General features: G+C 35.6%; 2 protein-coding genes across 2 annotated transcripts; one reads left to right on the top strand and one right to left on the bottom strand.

The window, feature by feature from the left end:
• The first annotated feature begins 700 nt into the window (after window positions 1–700).
• Window positions 701–3,383, top strand: LOC127963701 (60S ribosomal protein L6). Its single transcript, XM_052563745.1, has 6 exons — window positions 701–869; window positions 949–1,047; window positions 1,885–2,028; window positions 2,806–2,854; window positions 2,937–3,121; window positions 3,206–3,383. Exons 1-6 carry the CDS (start codon window positions 723–725, stop codon window positions 3,356–3,358), a joined length of 777 nt encoding a protein of 258 aa, XP_052419705.1. The 5' UTR covers window positions 701–722; the 3' UTR covers window positions 3,359–3,383.
• A 1,354-nt stretch (window positions 3,384–4,737) lies between these two features.
• Window positions 4,738–6,943, bottom strand: LOC127963702 (dynein light chain 1, cytoplasmic-like). The gene is made up of 3 exons (XM_052563746.1): window positions 6,796–6,943; window positions 5,974–6,112; window positions 4,738–5,124 (listed from the first exon to the last, which is right to left on the bottom strand). The coding sequence occupies exons 2-3, from the start codon at window positions 6,103–6,105 to the stop codon at window positions 4,987–4,989; spliced, it is 270 nt and encodes an 89-aa protein (XP_052419706.1). The 5' UTR covers window positions 6,106–6,112; window positions 6,796–6,943; the 3' UTR covers window positions 4,738–4,986.
• Between the last annotated feature and the right edge of the window lie 14,595 nt (window positions 6,944–21,538).

The following is a 21,538-nucleotide window of genomic DNA, read 5'->3' as shown; positions in this document are numbered from 1 at the left end:
ATCTCACTCTGGATCGTATATAAATGTTTTAAGACACGTGTAGCGTTACTAACTGAATATTTGCGTATGTAATGTGTGTTTTATGTACATTATGAGTGTTCGGCGCGAGTTGAGGCCTGACTCCGAGTCTGAACCGAAGCGGGTTTTCTGTCTTTATATTCACATTAAAGATTAAGTATGACGTTTCGGGTAGTCACATGTATATACTGTCGAATAAGTTATATAATGTTTATCAATCAATGTAAGTGTTAACGTATGTGCTTTAGCATGTTAGCAATGCTACATCAGGTCACGTTGAGTTACTGCAGCCCCATGCTAAAGTCATATATATATATATATATATATATATATATATATATATATATATATATATATATATATATATATATATACATATACATGTGGATGTATACATGTATCTATGTTCATTTGTATCATTTTTGAGACTTGTCCATTTAAGTGTTGTACAATTAACAGTCATTATGCACCATGTCAGATCTTTTGAATGTAAATTGCTGTCTAATTAAGGACTAATCATTGATTTGTGTATAATTATTGGAACAGTTGTGTTTTTGTGAAAAGCATTGAAGAGATGTCAAGTCTGATTTATTCATATGTATAGTACTTTTCATAATGGACCTGTTTTCATCAAAGCTCAGCTCTTCAGTGATGTGTGTGTTTTTATGTCCATGCATGTGTTAATACCTGTTGTGTTTTCTCAGATGGCTGAGGGCGATAAGAAGAAGAAGGCCCATAAACATGGCAGCCGTAACCCTGTCCTGGTGCGGGGCATCGGCCGGTATTCCCGCTCGGCCATGTACGCTCGCCGGGCCATGTACAAGAGGAAGACTAAAGCTCCCGTGACAAAGGTCAGCGCCTGTGTCTTAAATACAAGAGCACAGATCTCGCTCAAACCCGGGGTTTTCTGACGCTTTGTCTTTGTTTCAGATCGAGAAGAAAATAAAGGAAAAGGCTCCATCCACAGTCACCAAGACTGTCGGCGGAGACAAAAACGGAGGCACTCGTGTGGTCAAACTGCGCAAACTGGTGAGCAAAAGACATGTAGAACCATGAACTTCTGTTTTGCATTCGTCCGTTTTAACTTTGCATTTGATTTAATGCAGATTTCTGTGATCTATAAGGATAATTAGTCTTAAAATGCTTTTGTGAGACATCTTTAGCCTTGTATATTCTTTCCCTCACACTTTTGAGACTTGAGTTTTGTCGATAAACATGAACATATATTGCAAAATTAAAAAATATGAGTAATATTTAGGTGTGTAGGTTTCATAACTGTTTTTGTGCATCCATAAGTCAAGTTATAAGTAATAAAAAAATTGATTTTAAGTCCATTGATTTGCATTTTATCTTGTTAGTGCTCATAACATTGGAAAAGCAATAAATAATAAATTTAACAATTAAGGAATTAAGTTGAATCCATCCATTGATTTCAAAGGAGTTGATACTGGATGGACTTTTTCAGATTTAATATGGTATAAATTTCATAATGCTGGTCAAATAAAACTAATGAATATTGAAGAACGTGATGCAAGAAAGTATAAAAATAATTATAACGAGTTTAACTGAATTCAAAAGGAGTTAAAACTGGTAATTCACAGATTATATATTTGTAAGTTTGATATCTAAATTAATATCGAGAATTTTTATGTAGTTCACGTCAAATTTGAAAGTGGGCAAATGCAGTAATAGTGTAACATTTTAAAACGTTTTGTGCATTAGTTCATTGAAATTATTGATCTAAAGATACAACTATTAAGTTATGACTGTTTTCAAAGCTTAGTTAACAAAACAGCTCTGCAGATTTGAAGGGTTTGTGTGATCTGAACTGTATTCATGTTGCTGTGTGTGGTGTTCTGTGTCCAGCCGCGTTACTATCCCACAGAAGACGTGCCCCGTAAGCTCCGGAGCCACGGCATCAAGGCCTTCTCTCAGCACCGCAGGAAACTACGCAAGTCCATCACCCCCGGGACGGTCCTGATCCTGCTGACCGGACGCCACCGCGGGAAGGTACACGCACATCTCCATCTATCTGTCTTTCTGGGATCCCAGCATGGCATTCAGTACATTTACATTTTAGTCATTTAGCAGACGCTCTTATCCAAAGAGACATAGAGATGAAGACAATAGAAGCAATTAAAACCAACAACTAGAGCAATGATCAACTAGCTTAACACATGTAGCAAGGTGTGTATATATGAGACCCTGGAGCATAGAAGTTTCTGGGGTATATTTGTAGCAATGGACAAAAATACATTGTATAGGTCAAAATTATAATTTATTTTATGCCAAAAATCATTTGGGTATTAAGTAAAGATCGTGTTCCATGAAGATATTTAGTAAATGTCCTACCATAAATGTATCAAAACTTCATATATGCATTGCTAAAAACATCATTTGAACAACTTTAAAGATGATTTTCTTAATATTTGGGTTTCTTTTTTGCACCCTCCGATTCCAGATTTTCAGATATTGTCGTCCTAACAATCCATGCATTAATGGGAAGATTAGTAATTCAGATTTTTGAGTGATGTATAAATCTCAATTTTAAAAAATGGACACTTAAGACTGGTTTCGTGCTCCAGGGTTATATATATATATACACACACACACACACAAAACAAAAAAGTAGATTGAATGAAAAAATAGATAACATTGGTGTAAGAGGCAGCGTTTGAACAGCGGCTGGAGCGAACGCTGTCCTCCACACAAACACTGATCTGATCTCTATTGAGCTGCAGCGGAGGTTGATGTGAGGACTAACAGTGACTGTGTTTCCTTCTGCAGCGTGTGGTCTTCCTCAAGCAGCTGGGCACTGGTCTCCTCCTCGTCACTGGTACGTGATCGCCGTCTGCTGCTGAAGCCATGGAGGGTTCTGTCACAGTGTATAACTGAACACCATCTCTCGTCTCTCTCAGGTCCTCTGGCTCTGAACCGAGTGCCTCTGCGGAGAGCTCACCAGAAGTTCTGCATCGCCACAACCACCAAAGTGGACATCTCTAGCGTGAAGATCCCCAAAACACTGACCGACACCTACTTCAAGAAGAAGAAGCTGAGGAGACCCAAGCACCAGGAGGGAGAGATCTTCGACACGGAGAAGGAGGTTAGATTCGGTCTGGATCTTCGGTTGCTTTAGCAGAGCTCTGAGAGTTGTGAAGCTGATTGTTTTTGTCGTGTGTTTCTGCAGAAGTACCAGTTGACGGAGCAGCGGAAGGCCGACCAGAAAGCGGTGGATTCTCAGCTGCTTCCTCTGATCAAGAAGGTTCCCAATCTCAAAGGATACCTGCGCTCCACGTTCTGCCTGTCTAACGGAGTCTATCCACACAAACTGGTTTTCTAAAATGCAAATAAAATCTGTCATCCCAGATCATTTTCTTTGCTTATTCCTTGCATAGCATTTGCTCGTCTATAAACATATAAAAAATATATAAGGATTTAATCAAGCATTAAAATTACAAATGCATACTTTGATATTTTAATGGGCCATAAAGAGTAGTTCTATAAAAGAAAACTAAAAGTAATCAAACGGTTCTAATAAAAAGTTTTTTTTCTTGGAAAAGGGTGCTCTATCAAGATGATGTGCAACCAAAAAGCCACTCACTTTTGATACGGTCCATCGTTTTTGGTTAAAATGCATGACCAAGTGCAAAAAAACAGATTGGATTATTTTCTGAGACGTCACATGTGATTGACCAATGAAGTTGGATGTTTTCAAAAAGTAAAAGAAAATCTGCAATAAGATCCATCCTTTTAAAATGCATAAATAGTGGAATTTCTAAGTCTATTAAAGTGCATTTTAACAGGCAGTTCTAATAATCTTTGGGTCAATGAAACTATTACTAATTCCCAGATATTTGTCTCATAGCAAATAATCACTCTGCATTTTAGTTTGTGACAGCTATTAAAAATGTAGCTCTGTGAAAACAGCTTTGCTAATGTCTCCCTGCAGTCTGCTTAAAATGAATGGTAAAAAAATATATATATATATATATTGTAATTCGGTCTGCTTTGAGCTTCATCTATGGAGGGTATTTTTTAGGTTTAATGATCACAGTGTGTTCACACCTTGATTCTGTTGTGCAGCTGTGATCATTCTTTATATAAATGGAATAATTAGTGCTGAACGTGTTTCTTGCAGCCTATTTTTCCTCAACTCAATACTATGGCTGATTTGTAAGAATCTTTTTAATCATGTCTAATAAGATGCACAACTTTGTTAGATGTACACTGTATTAATACTTGAGGAAATCCACAGCAAACTAAAGGTACAAAGCTGAGGAAATAATGAAGGATGACTTCCAGTGAATATAAATGGTTACTAAACCAATATTAGTTGTTAAAATAATCAAATTATTGAATGTGTTAATATTAGAATTTTAGTGTTTCTAGCAATTTAGTGTACATTAAAACTAATGTTTGTTTTTAAAATATTAATCTGTTTTTATTACCTTAATATTATTTAAATGTTAACTAATTAAAATGCTAAAAACACAAATATTCTTTTGTTTTAATTGTTAAATTATTTAATATTTCATTTTTACACACACACACACCATTATATATTTATTATATCATCACATATTCTTCTAAACTATTTCTATTTCCTAGCTTTGAGAAAATTGGAAATTGTGTTGGACGATGGAGTGTTAAAAATTAAAAAGTTTAACTCTTTATACGCCGCACCATCAACCTTCTCAGACAAGAAACTCCAGGCCGACAGCCAAACCATTTTGCTTTAATTAAAAAAAAACAGCAGCTGACATAAAACGCTCACACCGTGTATAGAAAATAAAGATAAATACAAGTGTTTCTTGATGGCATTTCCCTCTCACACTGGCTTTTTCTTAACAATAATCAGAACGAAAGTAGAAGCAGCCGAGAGAAAGAAGGCAGGTCCCAGAGCAGGAATGGTTCGTCTCGTCGGTAGTCAGTTCATAATGGGCTGTTGAAACGAATGGGTGCCGTCGCTCAGCCCGATTTGAAGAGCAGGATGGCCACCTGACCCAGGTAGAAGTAGATGAAGTGTTTGGTCTCGTGAGTCACGTAGCTGCCGAAGTTCCTTCCCACGATGCAATGCCAGGTGGGGTTGTACTTTTTGTCGAACTCCTGCAACAAAGAAACATTTAAAGAGAATTTCAAATGCAGACTTTATTTTATTCAGATATTTTGTTTAGTGGCATTGGTTGCTGAAGTATTTTTCCCATTGGGAAGCAAAATAGTACTGTAAAAAAAATTGGAATAATGTAAACTAATCAATAAAAGCATTTACTGTCATCTGAGATTCAGAGGATGACTAAAAATCATTTTAATTAATATAATACATATTATTTATAAATGATAAGGATCTAACTTAATTAAAAAGCTAAAATAATAATTTCAATGTCTTTCACTATTTAAACTGAATGCACTGTAAGTCGCTTCGGATAAAAGCGTCTGCTAAATGCATACATTTAATGTAATTTTAAATTGGGTCAATTTTAATGCATTAATTATATATATGATAACATTCATATTTTTAACATAAATTAGAAAAGTCAAAATACATCAAATAAATATTTTTAATAATAAATTACAATTGTTTTTCGATGAATTAATTCAATCAATAAATAAAAAAATCTAATAGATGAATAAAAATAAATTTTTAGATTTTTGGCTTTTTAGCTAAGCACATATTAATATTATTCATAATGAATTTCAATAATTTACAATGAACTTATCAATGCAATAAAATCAAATGTTCTTAATGAATAAGTTAATAGATTTATATTAATATTTATTCAAATTAATAATATTTTGGTTTGATTTTGATTTGTTTCTATTACTTAGCTGCATAGAATAAAAGCCTCTGCTAATTATATAAACAAGTTTTTTTGTTTTCAGCATATCTACGTCTAAATAAAATCAATGTATATTTTAAATAATTCCTGTTTTGTGGCCCACTAAAGCGGCGTTCACCTTCTTGATGTAGGCGGCGATGTCCTTCTCGATGTTGTACTTCTCGAGGGCCTGTGTTGCACACTCCACAGAGTCCTGCTGCATCTCCTCAGACATGTCTGCGTTCTTGATCACCGCCTTTCTGTCCGACATGCTGGATCTGGAGAGAGACAGAGACTTCACGAGTTAAACAGGACTCGATCTGAGCAGCACCCTGTGATGCACCCTATCTAGTGCTCACCCCAAACCCAAAGTCCTACAGCATCTGCTCAGAGCCAAGCGGATGGGTGTTATATAACATCATCAGCACGTGAGATGCTTTACAGCCTTTATTCCATCTTTCTTGCATAACATCACGTGGCATTATTTCGCCAGGTTACTGTTGCCATGGACACCTGAGCTTAAGACTGTCCTCAGCACCACAGACTATTATTCATTTAATAACAATTTATGATACTTATTATGCTTATATAACTATTCATGAATTACAGTTAACTAAGCAAAACTGTTTTTATTTACTGAATAGAATTTAAAATGATTGTTTTGATTACGTGAATGGACGCATGGTTATTTTTAGAAACAAGAAACACTCTACATAACCTTTATAGATGTTAACTTAAATGAAATAATTAGGCTTCGTGTATTTTTGTTTATATTCTAAATAAAATCCTATCATTAATAATTGATTTAATTTGTATTTAAGATTTTAAGTTGCTGAAGCATGGTTAACTCGCGTTAGTTACAACATCGCTTACTCTGAGCCAGAAACAAAAGCTGATATAATGTGCAACAGACTAATATACATTGTAAACTGTTATAAATCGATGAAAGTACAATTTTTACCTTATTTCTGTGTAGATTTCTTGAGACCGAGAGAAAAGCGACTGCTGCTGAGTGCTTGATCAAAAGTAATGTAGCTGCTGTGCAGCTGCCGTTGGCTCCTCCCGCCCTCGCTTCCTATTGGCTGTCGCTGCCATACCAGGCTCTGCGATTGGTCGGCTGTGCAAGAGTCTCGCTGCATTCTATCTCTGCATTTTATTTCAGACCGGCATGCTTTGCGTCTAAGACGCTTCACAGGTTTCCGTAGCAACAAAGAGTGGGCCAATTTGATAATGTTTTAAACTGTAATATCTTAGTCTGAACCCAAAGTAATCTTGATAAACTATATATCATTGGAACGCTTAAAGACTGTAGTTATGGTATTTGGTGACTGATTTTTTTAAATATTTTACAGAGCAACTGTAATTTATTAATGTACAAAAATAGTTCTCATCAGAGTCAGAGAGTGAAATCATGAAAAAACAATAAAAATCTTTATTCATTTTCAGGGATAATGTTTAAAAGATAGCATCCATTTTATTTTTTGAGGAAAAAAATGGTCTAAAAGTGTTTTGAATATGTAGAAAGAACAATAGATTATCCTTTGTTGATGAATTGTGAACTACAACGCAAGTCCAAGGTTCTCATAGCATGTCTTTTATGTGTTTTTTTGAAGTTGAATTGAAATCAAATACCCCCATACTCACCCTTTATACTTCTGATTGTGTTGTCTCGTTCATAAATATTGAGAAAAGTATGTAACAACCATAGACATAGTTTAAAGACTAGTGCGGTGGCCAAAACTCCCCACAATGCAGAACCAGGTGGGCTGATACTTTCTGTCAAATTCCTTTAAAAACACACAAATTTCCAAGAAGGACCCTTGTCTAAAATTCCACGATTCCAACAATTTTCACAATCCTGAATAAACTGAAGCTTATCAAGAGATTTCATTCATGCAGTAAATCAAGGACGCATAACAACCTTTGCAATGTATGTAGCAATGTCGTTGTAGTTTGTGTACATATGTTCAGCCATAAGCACACACTGAAGAGCGTCCCGCTGCATCTCATCACTCATCTTTGCATATTTGACCTCATATGATTTTTTTGGCATGGTTGCTCTTTTGCCGCAAGTAAATAATCTGTTTTAATGAGAAAATATTAAATTAAACAGCACTGAATCTGTAGATTATGGTTCACTTTTCAGGAATTGTTGACTCATAATGGTATTGTAAGTATTCTATGCTTTAGACAATAGAAGCAATTTCTCGTCCCACTGGCCATCGGCCGATTGTTTAAAAACATCAGATGATCAGTGCCAATATCCTGTTGATCAAAATAGGTGGGAATGCGCATCGAATACGTGCTGTGTGTAAAGATGTCTCTTGTGTGGAATTAATTAAAAGTGGGCAACAATGATGACAAAACTGCTGTTTGTAAGCTATGAACAGCCAAAATTTCGCAAGGTGGAACTTCAGTTAAACATTTTAACACAACTAATTTGATTACACACTTTGACATGCCAAGGAATATGAAAAGTTCGTCAAAACAAAAGTGGAGGCTGCTTTAGCTATAAAAGTTAAATGGCAAACAAAGGCTAGCATGACTCCCTCTATTGCGCAAATGTTTGACAGCACCAGAAAATTCAAATCTGAGAGCACGAAAGCTTGTGAAATTACTCAGAAAGTAATGGAATTTCAGATGAAGTGTGCACACCGCTGGGTATCAACAAAGGCATATTAAGTGTGACAGAATTGGTCAGTATGTGCCGAAAGAATGTAGGCCACTTTAAGCACTCGGAGCTTCGAAGGTTAAGTGTCAAAATGTTGAAATTTAGTTTGTTGTGTTAACGTGAGCTTTGTGTTTTCAGTTAATGAGACTAGTCACTTTGAAACAAATGGAGATATTAAAGTTTTATATGCATTGTGTTCAGAATTATGGAATTATTATGGATTAGTATTAATTTAAAAGAACATACAAAATGCAGAACCACCAAACTATCGGTTATCGGTATCGGCTGATAGCACTCTAAACAATTGACTATCGTATCGGCTGAGAAATTTACCATTGGTGCATCTCTAATTGTAAGTGAAACCAAACTAATCGCGACAAAAATAAAGTCATGATCCCGATAAAACAACTATTGTTATGTTGACATTGTTATCGTACAAATGCAACCAAGATCTAGAACCAAGAGGTCAAGTATCAATGAAATGTACGTTTTTTTTTATGCTTTTAAAAGAAATAATTTATATGTCTGCTGCTTTATGCAATACAGAGTGTTTAAAATTAGCTTCACTTTAATTAACTGGAAAATAGCAGTGTTAATGTTGTTTCCTATGTTCACCAAGGCTGCATTTATTAAAAAAAAAAAAAAAGAATACAGTAAAAACATTATTATTACAATTTAAAACAACTTTTGTCTATGTGAATGCATTGTAAAATGTAACTTATTTCTGTGATGCATAGCTGTATTTTCAGCATCATTACTGCAGTCTTCAGTGTCTCATGATCTTCAGAAATCATTCCTTAAGAAATCATTCCCTGTGAACTCAGTGGTAGAACAATGCATTAGCAGCGAAAAATGAACTGCAAGTCACTTTGGATAAAAGCGTCTCATAAATGTAAATGATTGCTGCTCAAGAAACATCTGTGATTATTTTTGTGTAAGCTGTGACACCTTTTTTTTTCAGGATTCACACATAAATAGAAAAAGTTCAAAAGTACAGCATTTATTTGAAATAGAAATCTTTGTAAAATTATCTTATTTTTTTGTGTTTGACCGAAACTAACTGACTCCACCTGTTCTAACCCAAATCTTACACCTCTCAGCATGAAATAACTTCACTGGAAAACATTCCTGCATGTCTAATGCCTTGTATCATTTCTGCTCATCAGCTATTTCTATAGAAATTCAAATGAAACAAAAGCATGTGGGACAATTATTAAAGACATATTTTTATTGTATCAAATCCCTTAAAACAATCTGTTAAACTCCTTTTGGAAGTGTTTGCACACAGATTATTAAAGTAAACTGCACACGTAAAACACGTGTCGCTGTTTGAAAGGAGCTCGAATTAGTAAATAGGAGGCATTCAAACAAACACAGTCTTTAATAAATCCTCAAGGGCAAATAGACAAACACTTCCTCTTGACACTATGTGAGACAGGACAAAGAAACTGTGGAAAGACTATAAATATTCAACCAAACAAGGGACTAACAAGTAAACTAACGACAGATACAGGGTAGGTGGCGATGCTTAGTTTAACCAAAGTAGAAATTATTTATGTTTTTCCAGCGTTAAAGTGGAAAGTCTTTGTCTTTTACAGAAGACAACCGAAACTGCAAAAACAAGTCTTTAAGTCTATGAAACCAATGCTATCACAGACTGGCATAAGGGGCCATCAGTAAATAGATCATTGTAGGATTTCAATTTAGAAAGCAAATAATCCCACAGACAATGATTAGTTCATAAAAAGTTTATTCAAACAGCCATAGTACTACGGATTTATTCAGCTGACCTTGAGTTTCTTACATTGCAGTGGCACTTTATTATAAAATTTGTCTGAACTATTGCTGTCGCTCAGCTAAGGCTTTAAGAGCATGATATATTTGTCACCATCATAGAAGCAGACATAAGAATCGCATGGAATGTAGGAACCAAAGTTCCCCACAATGCAGGACCAGGCGGGCTGATGCTTTCTGTCAAATTCCTATAATAGAAACACACAGTAACATTTCAAGAGGGACCCTTGTCTAAAATTCCATGATTCCAACAATTTTCACAATACTGAACGACCCGAAGCTTATCAAGACATTTCAATCACTCAGTGAATCAAGGAGCTCATAACAACCTTTGCAATGTATGTAGCAATGTCGTTGTAGTTTGTGTACATATGCTCAGCCATAAGCACACACTGAAGAGCGTCCCGCTGCATCTCATCACTCATCCTTGCATTACTAACCTCGTATGATTTTTTCGACATGGTTGCTCTGTATAGCTGCAAGAAAATAATCTGTTTTAATGAGAAAATATGAAATTAAAGCACTAGATTATGGTTCACTATTAAGCATGGAGACTGCCTTGCTCCCATTTATGACAGGAATTGTTGACCCATAATGGTATTATCAGGTGAAAAACCAAACTAATATATATGAAACATACTCAAATACACTTTTACTTTGTCTTACCTTGTTTATATGTGTGTGTGACGGACCAGCTGTTAAACCAAAAGTAATGTAACGTGTAGCTGGCTCCACCTGTTCTTATACAGTACATCCCTCTCACCTCTTATCTGACAGCATTCCTTCGTTTGAAATACCCTGCAACATGCTTTACATTGCAGAGATGATCATTTCCGCATTATTTCATGGTTCCTAAACATCCAAAAACACAAACAAAACAAATGGCATGTGGCACATTTACACTGACCTGGGTTTTGTATTAATTGTGTAGCCTGTCTGAACTGGACACCCTCACACACAAGGACCACACAACTATCAAAGATGAGATCCTGTTATTTTCTTTAATCTGTAACGAGGAGAATTAATCAGTGGATTATAGACCGCTACATTCGATATGAGGACATGTGGAGTCAGTTGCAGATTTACTTTAAATTGGGTTGAACACAGCTTGAGCATCACAGACACTTTAAGTGAATCATCACACAGTCGCTGATAATCTCCAGATTCTGACCTGCTTCATTGATTTGATACTTCCTCATTGAATAATAAAGCTATTCAATAAGTTATGAAGAATTCTAAAACAAGTTCAGATTCAAAAGCCTCTATCTAAGGAGGGACTAACAAGTAAACTAACAAGACACAGGTGAACAAAATGTGATGCAATCTTGAAAAACAAAACAAAGATATATATATATATATATATATATCCATTTATTTTTACATACTGGACTAATTAACTTATAATTTGCTTCAGAACATTGCGATAAGATTCAAGAGTTACATTCCCACAACATCTGCAAAATTATAAAATTAAATGTTCCCTACATAACCAAGAGAAAATATATTTTCAAAACTTTCCTAAATAGCATTTTCATAATTTAATGGAAATATTAGGAAGGACATTTTGTTGCCCGGGGACTTGATTACACTTCATCTATTATTAAAAGTCACCATCAACAACAATTACATTGCAGCTTTCACAACTTTAAAACTTTTATACATATGCACCTCTCACTAAATGTCTCTTCTGCTATGAAAATACACTAATATGAGCTTAATGAGAAACACAGACAGTTTGAGGTTGAATTCTGCCTTTATTTCACTTGCTGTGCTACTTTGGTTCTCTGTATTTCCTCTGAATGTAGTCAAAGATGTCCTTCTCACTGTCCACCAGCAGAACAATTAAACCGGAAGCTTCATTCTACAGACAAGATTGATTGTTAATTTTAGCATTTAGATTTGTAATATGAAATCTTGAAGTCTTTCAAATTTTTACCTGTTTCATAGACTGAGAGGGTTGAGTCCGCTCCTGAATATTAACAAATTATGCCACATTTATGCAGTACAACTTATATTGCATAAATTTGCCATAATTTGTTAATGCACGGGAAAATGTATGATAATTATCTGAATCAGATTTATCAATAACCTCTTCTGTAGATGATACTGGTGTACTCAAAAAATATGATTCAATTTTGATAGCTTTTAATGTAAATCAATGAGACCTAGAAATGATATCAGCTGTCGCTCTCTTATAATGTGCCTTGGTAAGATGATCTTTAAATGCTTAGGAGCGGAAGGAAAAGATGCACAACCAACTGAGAGAACCACAGCCTTCTGAGGCTAAGAAACTGGATTTAAGAAATTTAGAGAACTTCACGAGGAATGGACTGAGGCTGGGGTCAAGGCATCAAGAGCCACCACACACAGACGTGTCAAAGAATTTGAACAGACAATGTCAGAGGTGTCTTACCAGAGATAATGAGAAGAAGAACTGGACTTCTTTCAGATGAGAGCAAGTTTTGTATTTCCTTTTGAAACCAAGGTCCAAGAGTCTGGAGGAAGGGTGGAGAAGCTCATAGTCCAAGGAGGATTTGGCACTTGTTTACACTGACAAAAGCACCAAAAGTTGGTTAAATGACTATGGTGTTGGTGTGCTTGACTGGCCAGCAAACTCACCAGACCTGAACCCCAGACAGAATCTATGGGTTATTGTCAAGAGGAAAATGAGAAACAAGAGACCAAACATTGCAGATGAGCTGAAGGCTACTGTCAAAGAAACCTGGGCTTCCACGCCACCTCAGCAGTGCCACAAACTGATCCCCTCCATGCCACGCTGAAATGAGACAGTAATTAAAGCAGAAGAAGCCTCTTCCAAGTATTGAGTACATGTACAGTAAATGAACATACTTTCCAGAAGGACAACAATTCACTTATTTTTTTATTGGTCTTATTAAGTACTCTAATTTGTTGAGATCATAAATTGGTGGGTTTTTGTTAAATTAGAGCCAAAATCATCACAGTTAAAAGAAACAAAGACTTAAACTACTTTAGTCTGTGTGCACTGAATTTATTTAATACACATCTGAGTTGAATTACTGAAATAAATTAACTTTTCTACGACATTAAAATTTATTGAGAAGCACCTGAACACAAACAAAACAAAAGCATGTGGGACATTGATTAAGAATGGTGTTTTGTAGGATTTGTTGGATATATCAATGGTACAATGATAAATGTATCAATGTAAAAATGATACAGTTTACAAAGCAAAAAGCTGTGAAGGTGCTGGTCAAATAATTAGAATATCATCAAAAAGTTGATTTATTTCAATAATGCCATTGAAAAAGTGAAACTTATATATTATATTCATCCATTACACAGACTGATATATTTCAAATGTTTATTTTTTTGCATTTTGGTGATTATAATCCCAAATTCAGTATCTCAGAAAAATATTGTGAAAAGGTTCAATATTGAAGACACCTGGTGCCACACTTAATCAGATAATTAACTCAAAACACCTGCAACTCTCTCAGTCTAGTTCTGTAGGCTACACAATCATGGGGAAGACTGCTGACTTGACAGTTGTCCAAAAGACGACCACTGACACCTTGCACAAGGAGAGCAAGACACAAAAGGTCACTGCAGAAGAGGCTGGCTGTTCACAGAGCTCTGTCTCCAAGCACATTAATAGAGAGGCAAGGGAAGGAAAAGATGTGGTAGAAAAAAGTGTACAAACAATAGGGATAACCGCACCCTGGAGAGGATTGTGAAACAAAACCCATTCAAAAATGTGGGGGAGATTCACAAAGAGTGGACTGCAGCTGGAGCCAGTGCTTCAAGAACCACTACACACAGACGTATGCAAGACATGGGTTTCAGCTTCGCATTCCGTCAAGCCACTCTTGAACAACAGACAGCGTCAGAAGCGTCTCGCTTCAGAAAGGACTGGACTGCTGCTGAGTGGTTCGAAGTTATGTTCTCTGATGAAAGTAAATTGAGCATTTCCTTTGTAAATCAGGGTCCCAGAGTCTGGAGGAGGCACACAATCCACGTTGCTTGAGGTCCAGTGTAAAGTTTCCACAGTCAGTGATAGTTTGTGGTGCCATGTCATCTAAAACTAAAGATTTCATTTTCCAACAGGACTTGGCACCTGCACACAGTCCCAAAGCTACCAGTACCTGGTTTAAGGACCACAGTATCCCTGTTCTTAATCGGTATTGTGAAGAGGAAGATGTGATATGCCAGACCCAAGAATGCAGAAGAGCTGAAGGCCACTATCAGAGACACCTGGTCTCTCATAACACCTGAGCAGTGCCACAGACTGATCCACTCCATGCCACGCCACATTGCTGCAGTAATTCAGGCAAAAGGAGCCACAACTCAGTATTGACTTTTCATTTTTAGACTTTTCAGTTGGCCAAGATTTCTAAAAATCCTTTTCTTTGTATTGGTCTTAAGTTATATTCTAATTTTCTGAGATATTGACTTTGGGATTTTCCTTAGTTGTTATTTAAAATCATCAAAATTAAAGAAATAAACATTTGAAATATATCAGTCTGTGTGTAATGAATGAATATAATATACAAGTTTAACTTTTTGAATGGAATTAGTGAAATAAATCAACTTTTTTTTATGATATTCTAATTATATGACCAGCATCTATATACTTGCACCCAGTATTTATTTTTGCTAGATGGTTTCCCCTCGGATCAGTTCAGTAAATCTCACTTATTTGTATTACATATATTATTACTGGATGAATGAGCACGAACCTACTGTGACAGAATGGAAACAATGACTAAAACAGATATATATATTTGAGAAAATGATCGCAGACTTGCAGTTAAAATAACTTTTTTCAACAGAAGTGGGCTCTTATTGAAACATATTTGATTGAAGGAAATCGCTCTTATATATTAATGTTTAAACCATGCAGATAATGTGTCGGTATGTAGTTTACTGAATTGCTGTCAGGGAATTTTTTTATTTATTTTTAATTAGGTTTTTTTGGTTTGATTGTTTATTTTTTCTTCTTTTTTCTTAGTGCTTATTCATTTATTAATTTACATTTCATGTATTAATATTGTTAGTCCAATGACCATACCATACCTGATACCTGACTCGAATATTATCAATCAGACGACAGAAGGCAGGTTGTGCAAAAAATTTTTTTAAACAAAGATTTGATCATGTTTAGAGGCCTATAAATAATGATACAGGTTAATATTTAATGTCTGAAAACAGTCAGTTAGAAGCACTGATCTATAATATAGAATAGATCAGTGGTTAGAACCCTGCTTTGACTCAAATAATCACACAGCAAATGATAAAGTCAGAAAAATGTTTAATTAAACAACCAGATCTATGCCAGCACAAAATAGCAGACCCTGAGTCTCTTACACCCCAGCATCTTTTCATAAAATATGTTTTTATCTGTTACTGTCACTCAGCGTCCCTTGAAAAGCAGAATATATTTTTTGCCAACATTGAAATATATATAACAGTTGTTGTGATACGACACAGAGTAACCAAAGCTCCCCACAATGCAATTCCAGTAGGGCTGATGCTTTCTGTCAAATTCCTGTAAAGAAAGACACAATATTAATATTAATATTTCTTTGAACTTACATTAACAAAAACTCTCAATCTCCACCATCAGATCCTGACAGAAACCACAGCACATTTTCACACTTCATCAATCATCAAGAAATTCCATTCTCTCAGTAAGTCAAGGAAGTCTAGTATTAACCGTTCGGATGTACTTCGCGATGTCAATTTCCTTTCCATACATATTCACAGCCAGAAGAGCACACTGAAGAGCATCCCGCTGCATCCCATCACTCATGACTGCTTTTTTTATATTAATTGATGTTTTCGGCATGGTTAATCTGCAGTCACAAACACAGATTTTATATAAATGAACAAGTATGAAATTAATTAAATCTCCAAATCTGGAGATTACCACTTTTTTAGTTTTGTAATGATCTAACAACTGAAATAACCTCAGATATTACTCAGCACTGAGAATAACCTGCTGCCAATGACCAGGAAATGTTGGCCAAAATGCAGCAAACAAACTTTACCAAGTAGTCAAACAGGAAATCAGTATTTAGTTTTTGAGCCTTTTCTGCTCATTACCTTGTATCACCAGAACTTTCTTAGATAAATACACTGCAAGTACACTATAAGTACATTCTAGTACACGTACTGTAAAATAAAATGCAACCAAATATTATTTCAATTTAAAATAACTGTTTTCTATTTGAATACATAGTAAAATGTATTTGATTGCGGTGTTAATTTCTGACTATGTTGAAAACCCAATATTTTTATAGATTTTATTTTTTTATGATTCTTTGATGAATTGAAAGTTAAAAAGAACAGCAATTATCAAAAATGTCTTTGCTGTCACTTTCAGTAAATTAAATGTATCCCTGTTGAATAAAATAATTCAATTCACACGTGTGTGTGTGTGTCTATATATATATATATATATATATATATATATATATATATGGAAACTTTTAATATTGTCTGACCTTATTCAGTCTCTGAACAGAATGATGAAGTGATTATTCACTCAGTGTCTGTAAATGTGTAAAGGTGACCGCCTGTTCTTACCTACATCACAAACCAACCTCCTTCCACTCTCTCACTTGACAACATTTCTGCATACATGAAACTAAAACCATTTTTGTGGTTTGTAGGACAAGCAGGACTAGATTTTTGAACCCTCACATCAACACCTGGTGAATGAGAAGATCTCATACACACAGAATGAGTCACTGAAAATATGCTGTCTGTGTGAATACAGTGCAGTTCCAGGGAATCTGTGATTTTAATCATCTCAGACACGAAGCACATTTTGTGTTTGAGTTTTGATTGATTCAGTGTTTGTTTAATCTTTCGTCACAAAATAGAAAGAAATGATTTAACAATGTAATTCCTTCAAACACATTAATCCAATGGACATTAACTTGGGGTGGGGGGGGGACTAACAAGTAAACTAGTAAAATAAAAAGGAGGGACTAACAAGTAAACTAACAAGACACAGGTGAACAAAATGTGATGCAATCTTGAAAAACAAAACAAAGATATATATATATATCCATTTATTTTTACAAACTGGACTAATTAACTTATAATTTGCTTCAGAACATTGCGATAAGATTCAAGAGTTACATTCCCACAACATCAGCAAAATTATAAAATTAAATGTTCCCTACATAACCAAGAGAAAATATATTTTCAAAACTTTCCTAAATAGCATTTTTATAACTTAATGGAAATATTAGGAAAGACATTTTGTTGCCCGGGGACTTGATTACACTTCATCTATTATTAAAAGTCACCATCAACAACAATTACATTGCAGCGTTCACAACTTTAAAACTTTTATACATATGCACCTCTCATTAAATGTCTCTTCTGCTATGAAAATAATAATAATAATAATTAATAATTCTTTACATTTATATAGCGCTTTTCTAGACACTCAAAGTGCTTACATTGTCAGGGGGTATCTCCTCATCCACCACCAGTGTGCAGCATCCACCTGGATGATGCGACGGCAGCCATATTGCGCCAGAACGCCCACCACACACCAGCTTACTGGTGGAGAGGAGACAGAGTGATGAAGCCGATCAGTAGACATGGGGATTGTTAGGAGGCCATGATGGTCGGAGGCCAATGGGCGAATTTAGCCAGGATGCCGAGGTCACACCTCTACTCTTTTCGAAAGACATCCTGGGATTTTTAATGACCACAGAGAGTCAGGACCTCGGTTTAACGTCTCATCCGAAGGACGGAAAATACACTAATATGAGCTTAATGAGAAACACAGGCAGTTTGAGGTTGAATTCTGCCTTTATTTCACTCGCTGCGCTCCTTTGGTTCTCTGTATTTCCTCTGAATGTAGTCAAAGATGTCCTTCTCACTGTCCACCAGCAGAACAATTAAACCGGAAGCTTCATTCTACAGACAAGATTGATTGTTAATTTTAGCATTTAGATTTGTAATATGAAATCTTGACCTTGACCTGCCCACGCTGCCAAAAGCACCAAAAGTTGGTTAAATGAGCATGGTGTTCGTGAGCTTGATTGGCCAGCAAACTCACCAAACCTTAGAGAGAATCTATGGGCTATTGTCAAGAAGAAGATGAGAAACGAGACCAAACAATGCAGATGAGCTGAAGGTCACTGTCAAAGAAACCTGGGCTTCCAGACCACCTCAGCAGTGCTGATCACCTCCATGCCACGCTGAATTGAGGCAGTAATTAAAGCAAAAGGAACCCTAACAAGTATTGAGAACATGTACAGTAAATGAACATACTTTCCAGAAGGACAACAATTCACACATTTTCTATTGGTCTTATGAAGTACTCTAATTTGTTGAGATCATGAATTGGTGGGTTTTTGTTAAATGTGAGCCAAAATCATCACAGTTAAAAGAAACAAAGACTTAAACTACTTCAGTCTGTGTGCACTGAATTTATTTAATACACGAGGTTCACAATTTGAGTTGAATTACTGAAATAAACTTTTCTACGACATTAAAATTTATTGAGAAGCACCTAAACACAAACAAAACAGCATGTTTTGTAGGATTTATTGCATATATCAATGGTACAATGATAAATGTATCAATGTAAAAATGATACAGTTTACAAAGCAAAAAGCTGTGAAGGTGCTGGTCAAATAATTAGAATATCATCAAAAAGTTGATTTATTTCAATAATGCCATTGAAAAAGTGAAACTTGTATATTATATTCATCCATTACACACAGACTGATATATTTCAAATGTTTATTTTTTTTGCATTTTGGTGATTATAATCCCAAATTCAGTATCTCAGAAAAATGTGTGAAAAGGTTCAATATTGAAGACACCTGGTGCCACACTTAATCAGATAATTAACTCAAAACACCTGCAAAGCCTTTCAATGGTCTCTCAGTTTAGTTCTGTAGGCTACACAATCATGGGGAAGACTGCTGACTTGACAGTTGTCCGAAAGACGACCATTGACCTCTAACACAAGGAGGGCAAGACTCAAAAGGTCACTGTAAAAGAGGCTGGCTGTTCACAGACCTCTGTGTCCAAGCACATTGATAGAGAGGCGAAGGGAAGGGAAAGATGTGATAGAAAAAAAGTGTACAAGCAATAGGGATAACTGCACCCTGGAGAGGATTTTGAAACACAACCCATTCAAAAATGTGGGGGAGATTCACAAAGAGTGGACTGCAGCTGGAGTCAGTGCTTCAAGAATCACTACACACAGACGTCTGCAAGACATGGGTTTCAGCTTCGCACTCCTTGTGTCAAGCCACTCTTGAACAACAGACAGCGTCAGAAGCGTCTCGCTTCAAAAAGGACTGGACTGCTGCTGAGTGGACCACAGTTATGTTCTCTGATGAAAGAAAATTATGCATTTCCTTTGGAAATCAGGGTCCCAGAGTCTGGAGGAAGAGAGGAGAGGCACACAATCCTCTTTGCTTGAGGTCCAGTGTAAAGTTTCCACAGTCAGTGATGGTTTGTGGTGCCATGTCATCTGCTGCTGTTGGTCCACTGTGTTTTCTGAGGTCCAAGTTCAACACAGCCGCATACCAGGAAGATTTCATTTTCCAACAGGACTTGGCACCTGCACACAGTCCCAAAGCTACCAGTACCTGGTTTAAGGACAATGGTATCCCTGTTCTTATTTGGTATTGTGAAGAGGAAGATGGGATATACCAGACCCAAGAATGCAGAAGAGCTGAAGGCCACTATCAGAGTAACCTGGTCTCTCATAACACCGGAGCAGTGCCACAGACTGATCCACTCCATGCCACGCCGCATTGCTGCAGTCATTCAGTCAAAAGGAGCCACAACTAAGTATTGAGTGCTGTACATGCTCATACTTTTCAGTTGGCCAAGATTTCTAAAAATCATTTTCTTTGTATTGGTCTTAAGTTATATTCAAATTCTCTGAGATAATGAATTTGGGATTTTCCTTAGTTGTTATTTATAATCATCAAAATTAAAGAAATAAACATTTGAAATATATCAGTCTGTGTGTAATGAATGAATATAATAAAAAAAGTTTAACTTTTTGAATGGAATTAGTGAAATAAATCAACTTTTTTATGATATTCTAATTATATGCCCAGCATCTATATACTTGCACCCAGTATTTATTTTTGCTAGATGGTTCCCCCTCGGATCAGTTCAGTAAATCTCACTTATTTGTATTACATATATTATTACTGGATGAATGAGCACGAACCTACTGTGACAGAATGGAAACAATGACTAAAACAGATATATATATTTGAGAAAATTATCGCAGACTTGCAGTTAAAATAACTTTTTTCAACAGAAGTGGGCTCTTATTGAAACATATTTGATTGAAGGAAATCGCTCTTATATATTAATGTTTAAACCATGCAGATAATGTGTCAGTATGTAGTTTACTGAATTGCTGTCAGGGAATTTTTTATTTATTTTTAATTAGGTTTTTTTGGTTTGATTGTTTGTTTTTTCTTCTTTCTTCTTAGTGCTTATTAATTTATTAATTTACATTTCATGTATTAATATTGTTAGTCCAATGACCAAGTCTGATACTGGACTCGAATACTATCATTTAGACGACAGAAGGCAGGTTGTGCAAAAGTTTTTTTTAAACAAAGATTTGATCATGTTTAGAGGCCTATAAATTATGATACAGGTTAATATTTAATGTCTGACAACAGTCAGTTAAAACCACTTATCTTTATATAGAATAGATCAGTGGTTAGAACCCTGCTTTGACTCAAATAATCACACAGCGAATGATAAAGTCATAAAAATGTTTAATTAAACAACCATATCTATGCCAGCACAAAATAGCAGACCCTGAGTCTCTTACACCCTAGCATCTTTTCATAAAATATGTTTTTATCTGTTACTGTCACTCAGCGTCCCTTGAAAAGCAAAATATTTTTGTTGCCAACTTTGAAGTATATATAACAGTTGTTGTGATACGACACGTAGTAACCAAAGCTCCCCACAATGCAATTCCAGTAGGGCTGATGCTTTCTGTCAAATTCCTGTAAAGAAAGACACAATATTAATATTAATATTTCTCTGAACTTACATTAACAAAAACTCTCAACCTCCACCATCAGATCCTGACAGAAACCACAGCACATTTTCACGTCATCAATCATCAAGAAATTCCATTCTCTCAGTAAATCAAGGAAGTCTAGTATTAACCTTCTTCATGTATTTCGCAATGCCAATTCCCTTTCCATACATATTCACAGCCAGAAGAGCACAC

This window comes from Carassius gibelio, chromosome B8 (genome assembly GCF_023724105.1).
Source record: "Carassius gibelio isolate Cgi1373 ecotype wild population from Czech Republic chromosome B8, carGib1.2-hapl.c, whole genome shotgun sequence".
NCBI classification, from domain to species: Eukaryota; Metazoa; Chordata; class Actinopteri; order Cypriniformes; family Cyprinidae; genus Carassius; species Carassius gibelio.
This window is presented reverse-complemented; position numbering and strand designations above follow the sequence as displayed.

Excerpts from the sequence above, each read along its gene's own strand:
- LOC127963701 (XM_052563745.1), top strand. The coding sequence starts at position 723 with ATGGCTGAGGGCGATAAGAAGAAGAAGGCCCATAAACATGGCAGCCGT. Across the intron at positions 2,029-2,805 it reads CCGGACGCCACCGCGGGAAG|CGTGTGGTCTTCCTCAAGCA; the intron begins GTACACGCACAT and ends TTCCTTCTGCAG. Across the intron at positions 2,855-2,936 it reads TGGTCTCCTCCTCGTCACTG|GTCCTCTGGCTCTGAACCGA; the intron begins GTACGTGATCGC and ends CGTCTCTCTCAG.
- LOC127963702 (XM_052563746.1), bottom strand. The coding sequence starts at position 6,105 with ATGTCGGACAGAAAGGCGGTGATCAAGAACGCAGACATGTCTGAGGAG. Across the intron at positions 5,125-5,973 it reads TCGCCGCCTACATCAAGAAG|GAGTTCGACAAAAAGTACAA; the intron begins GTGAACGCCGCT and ends TCTTTGTTGCAG.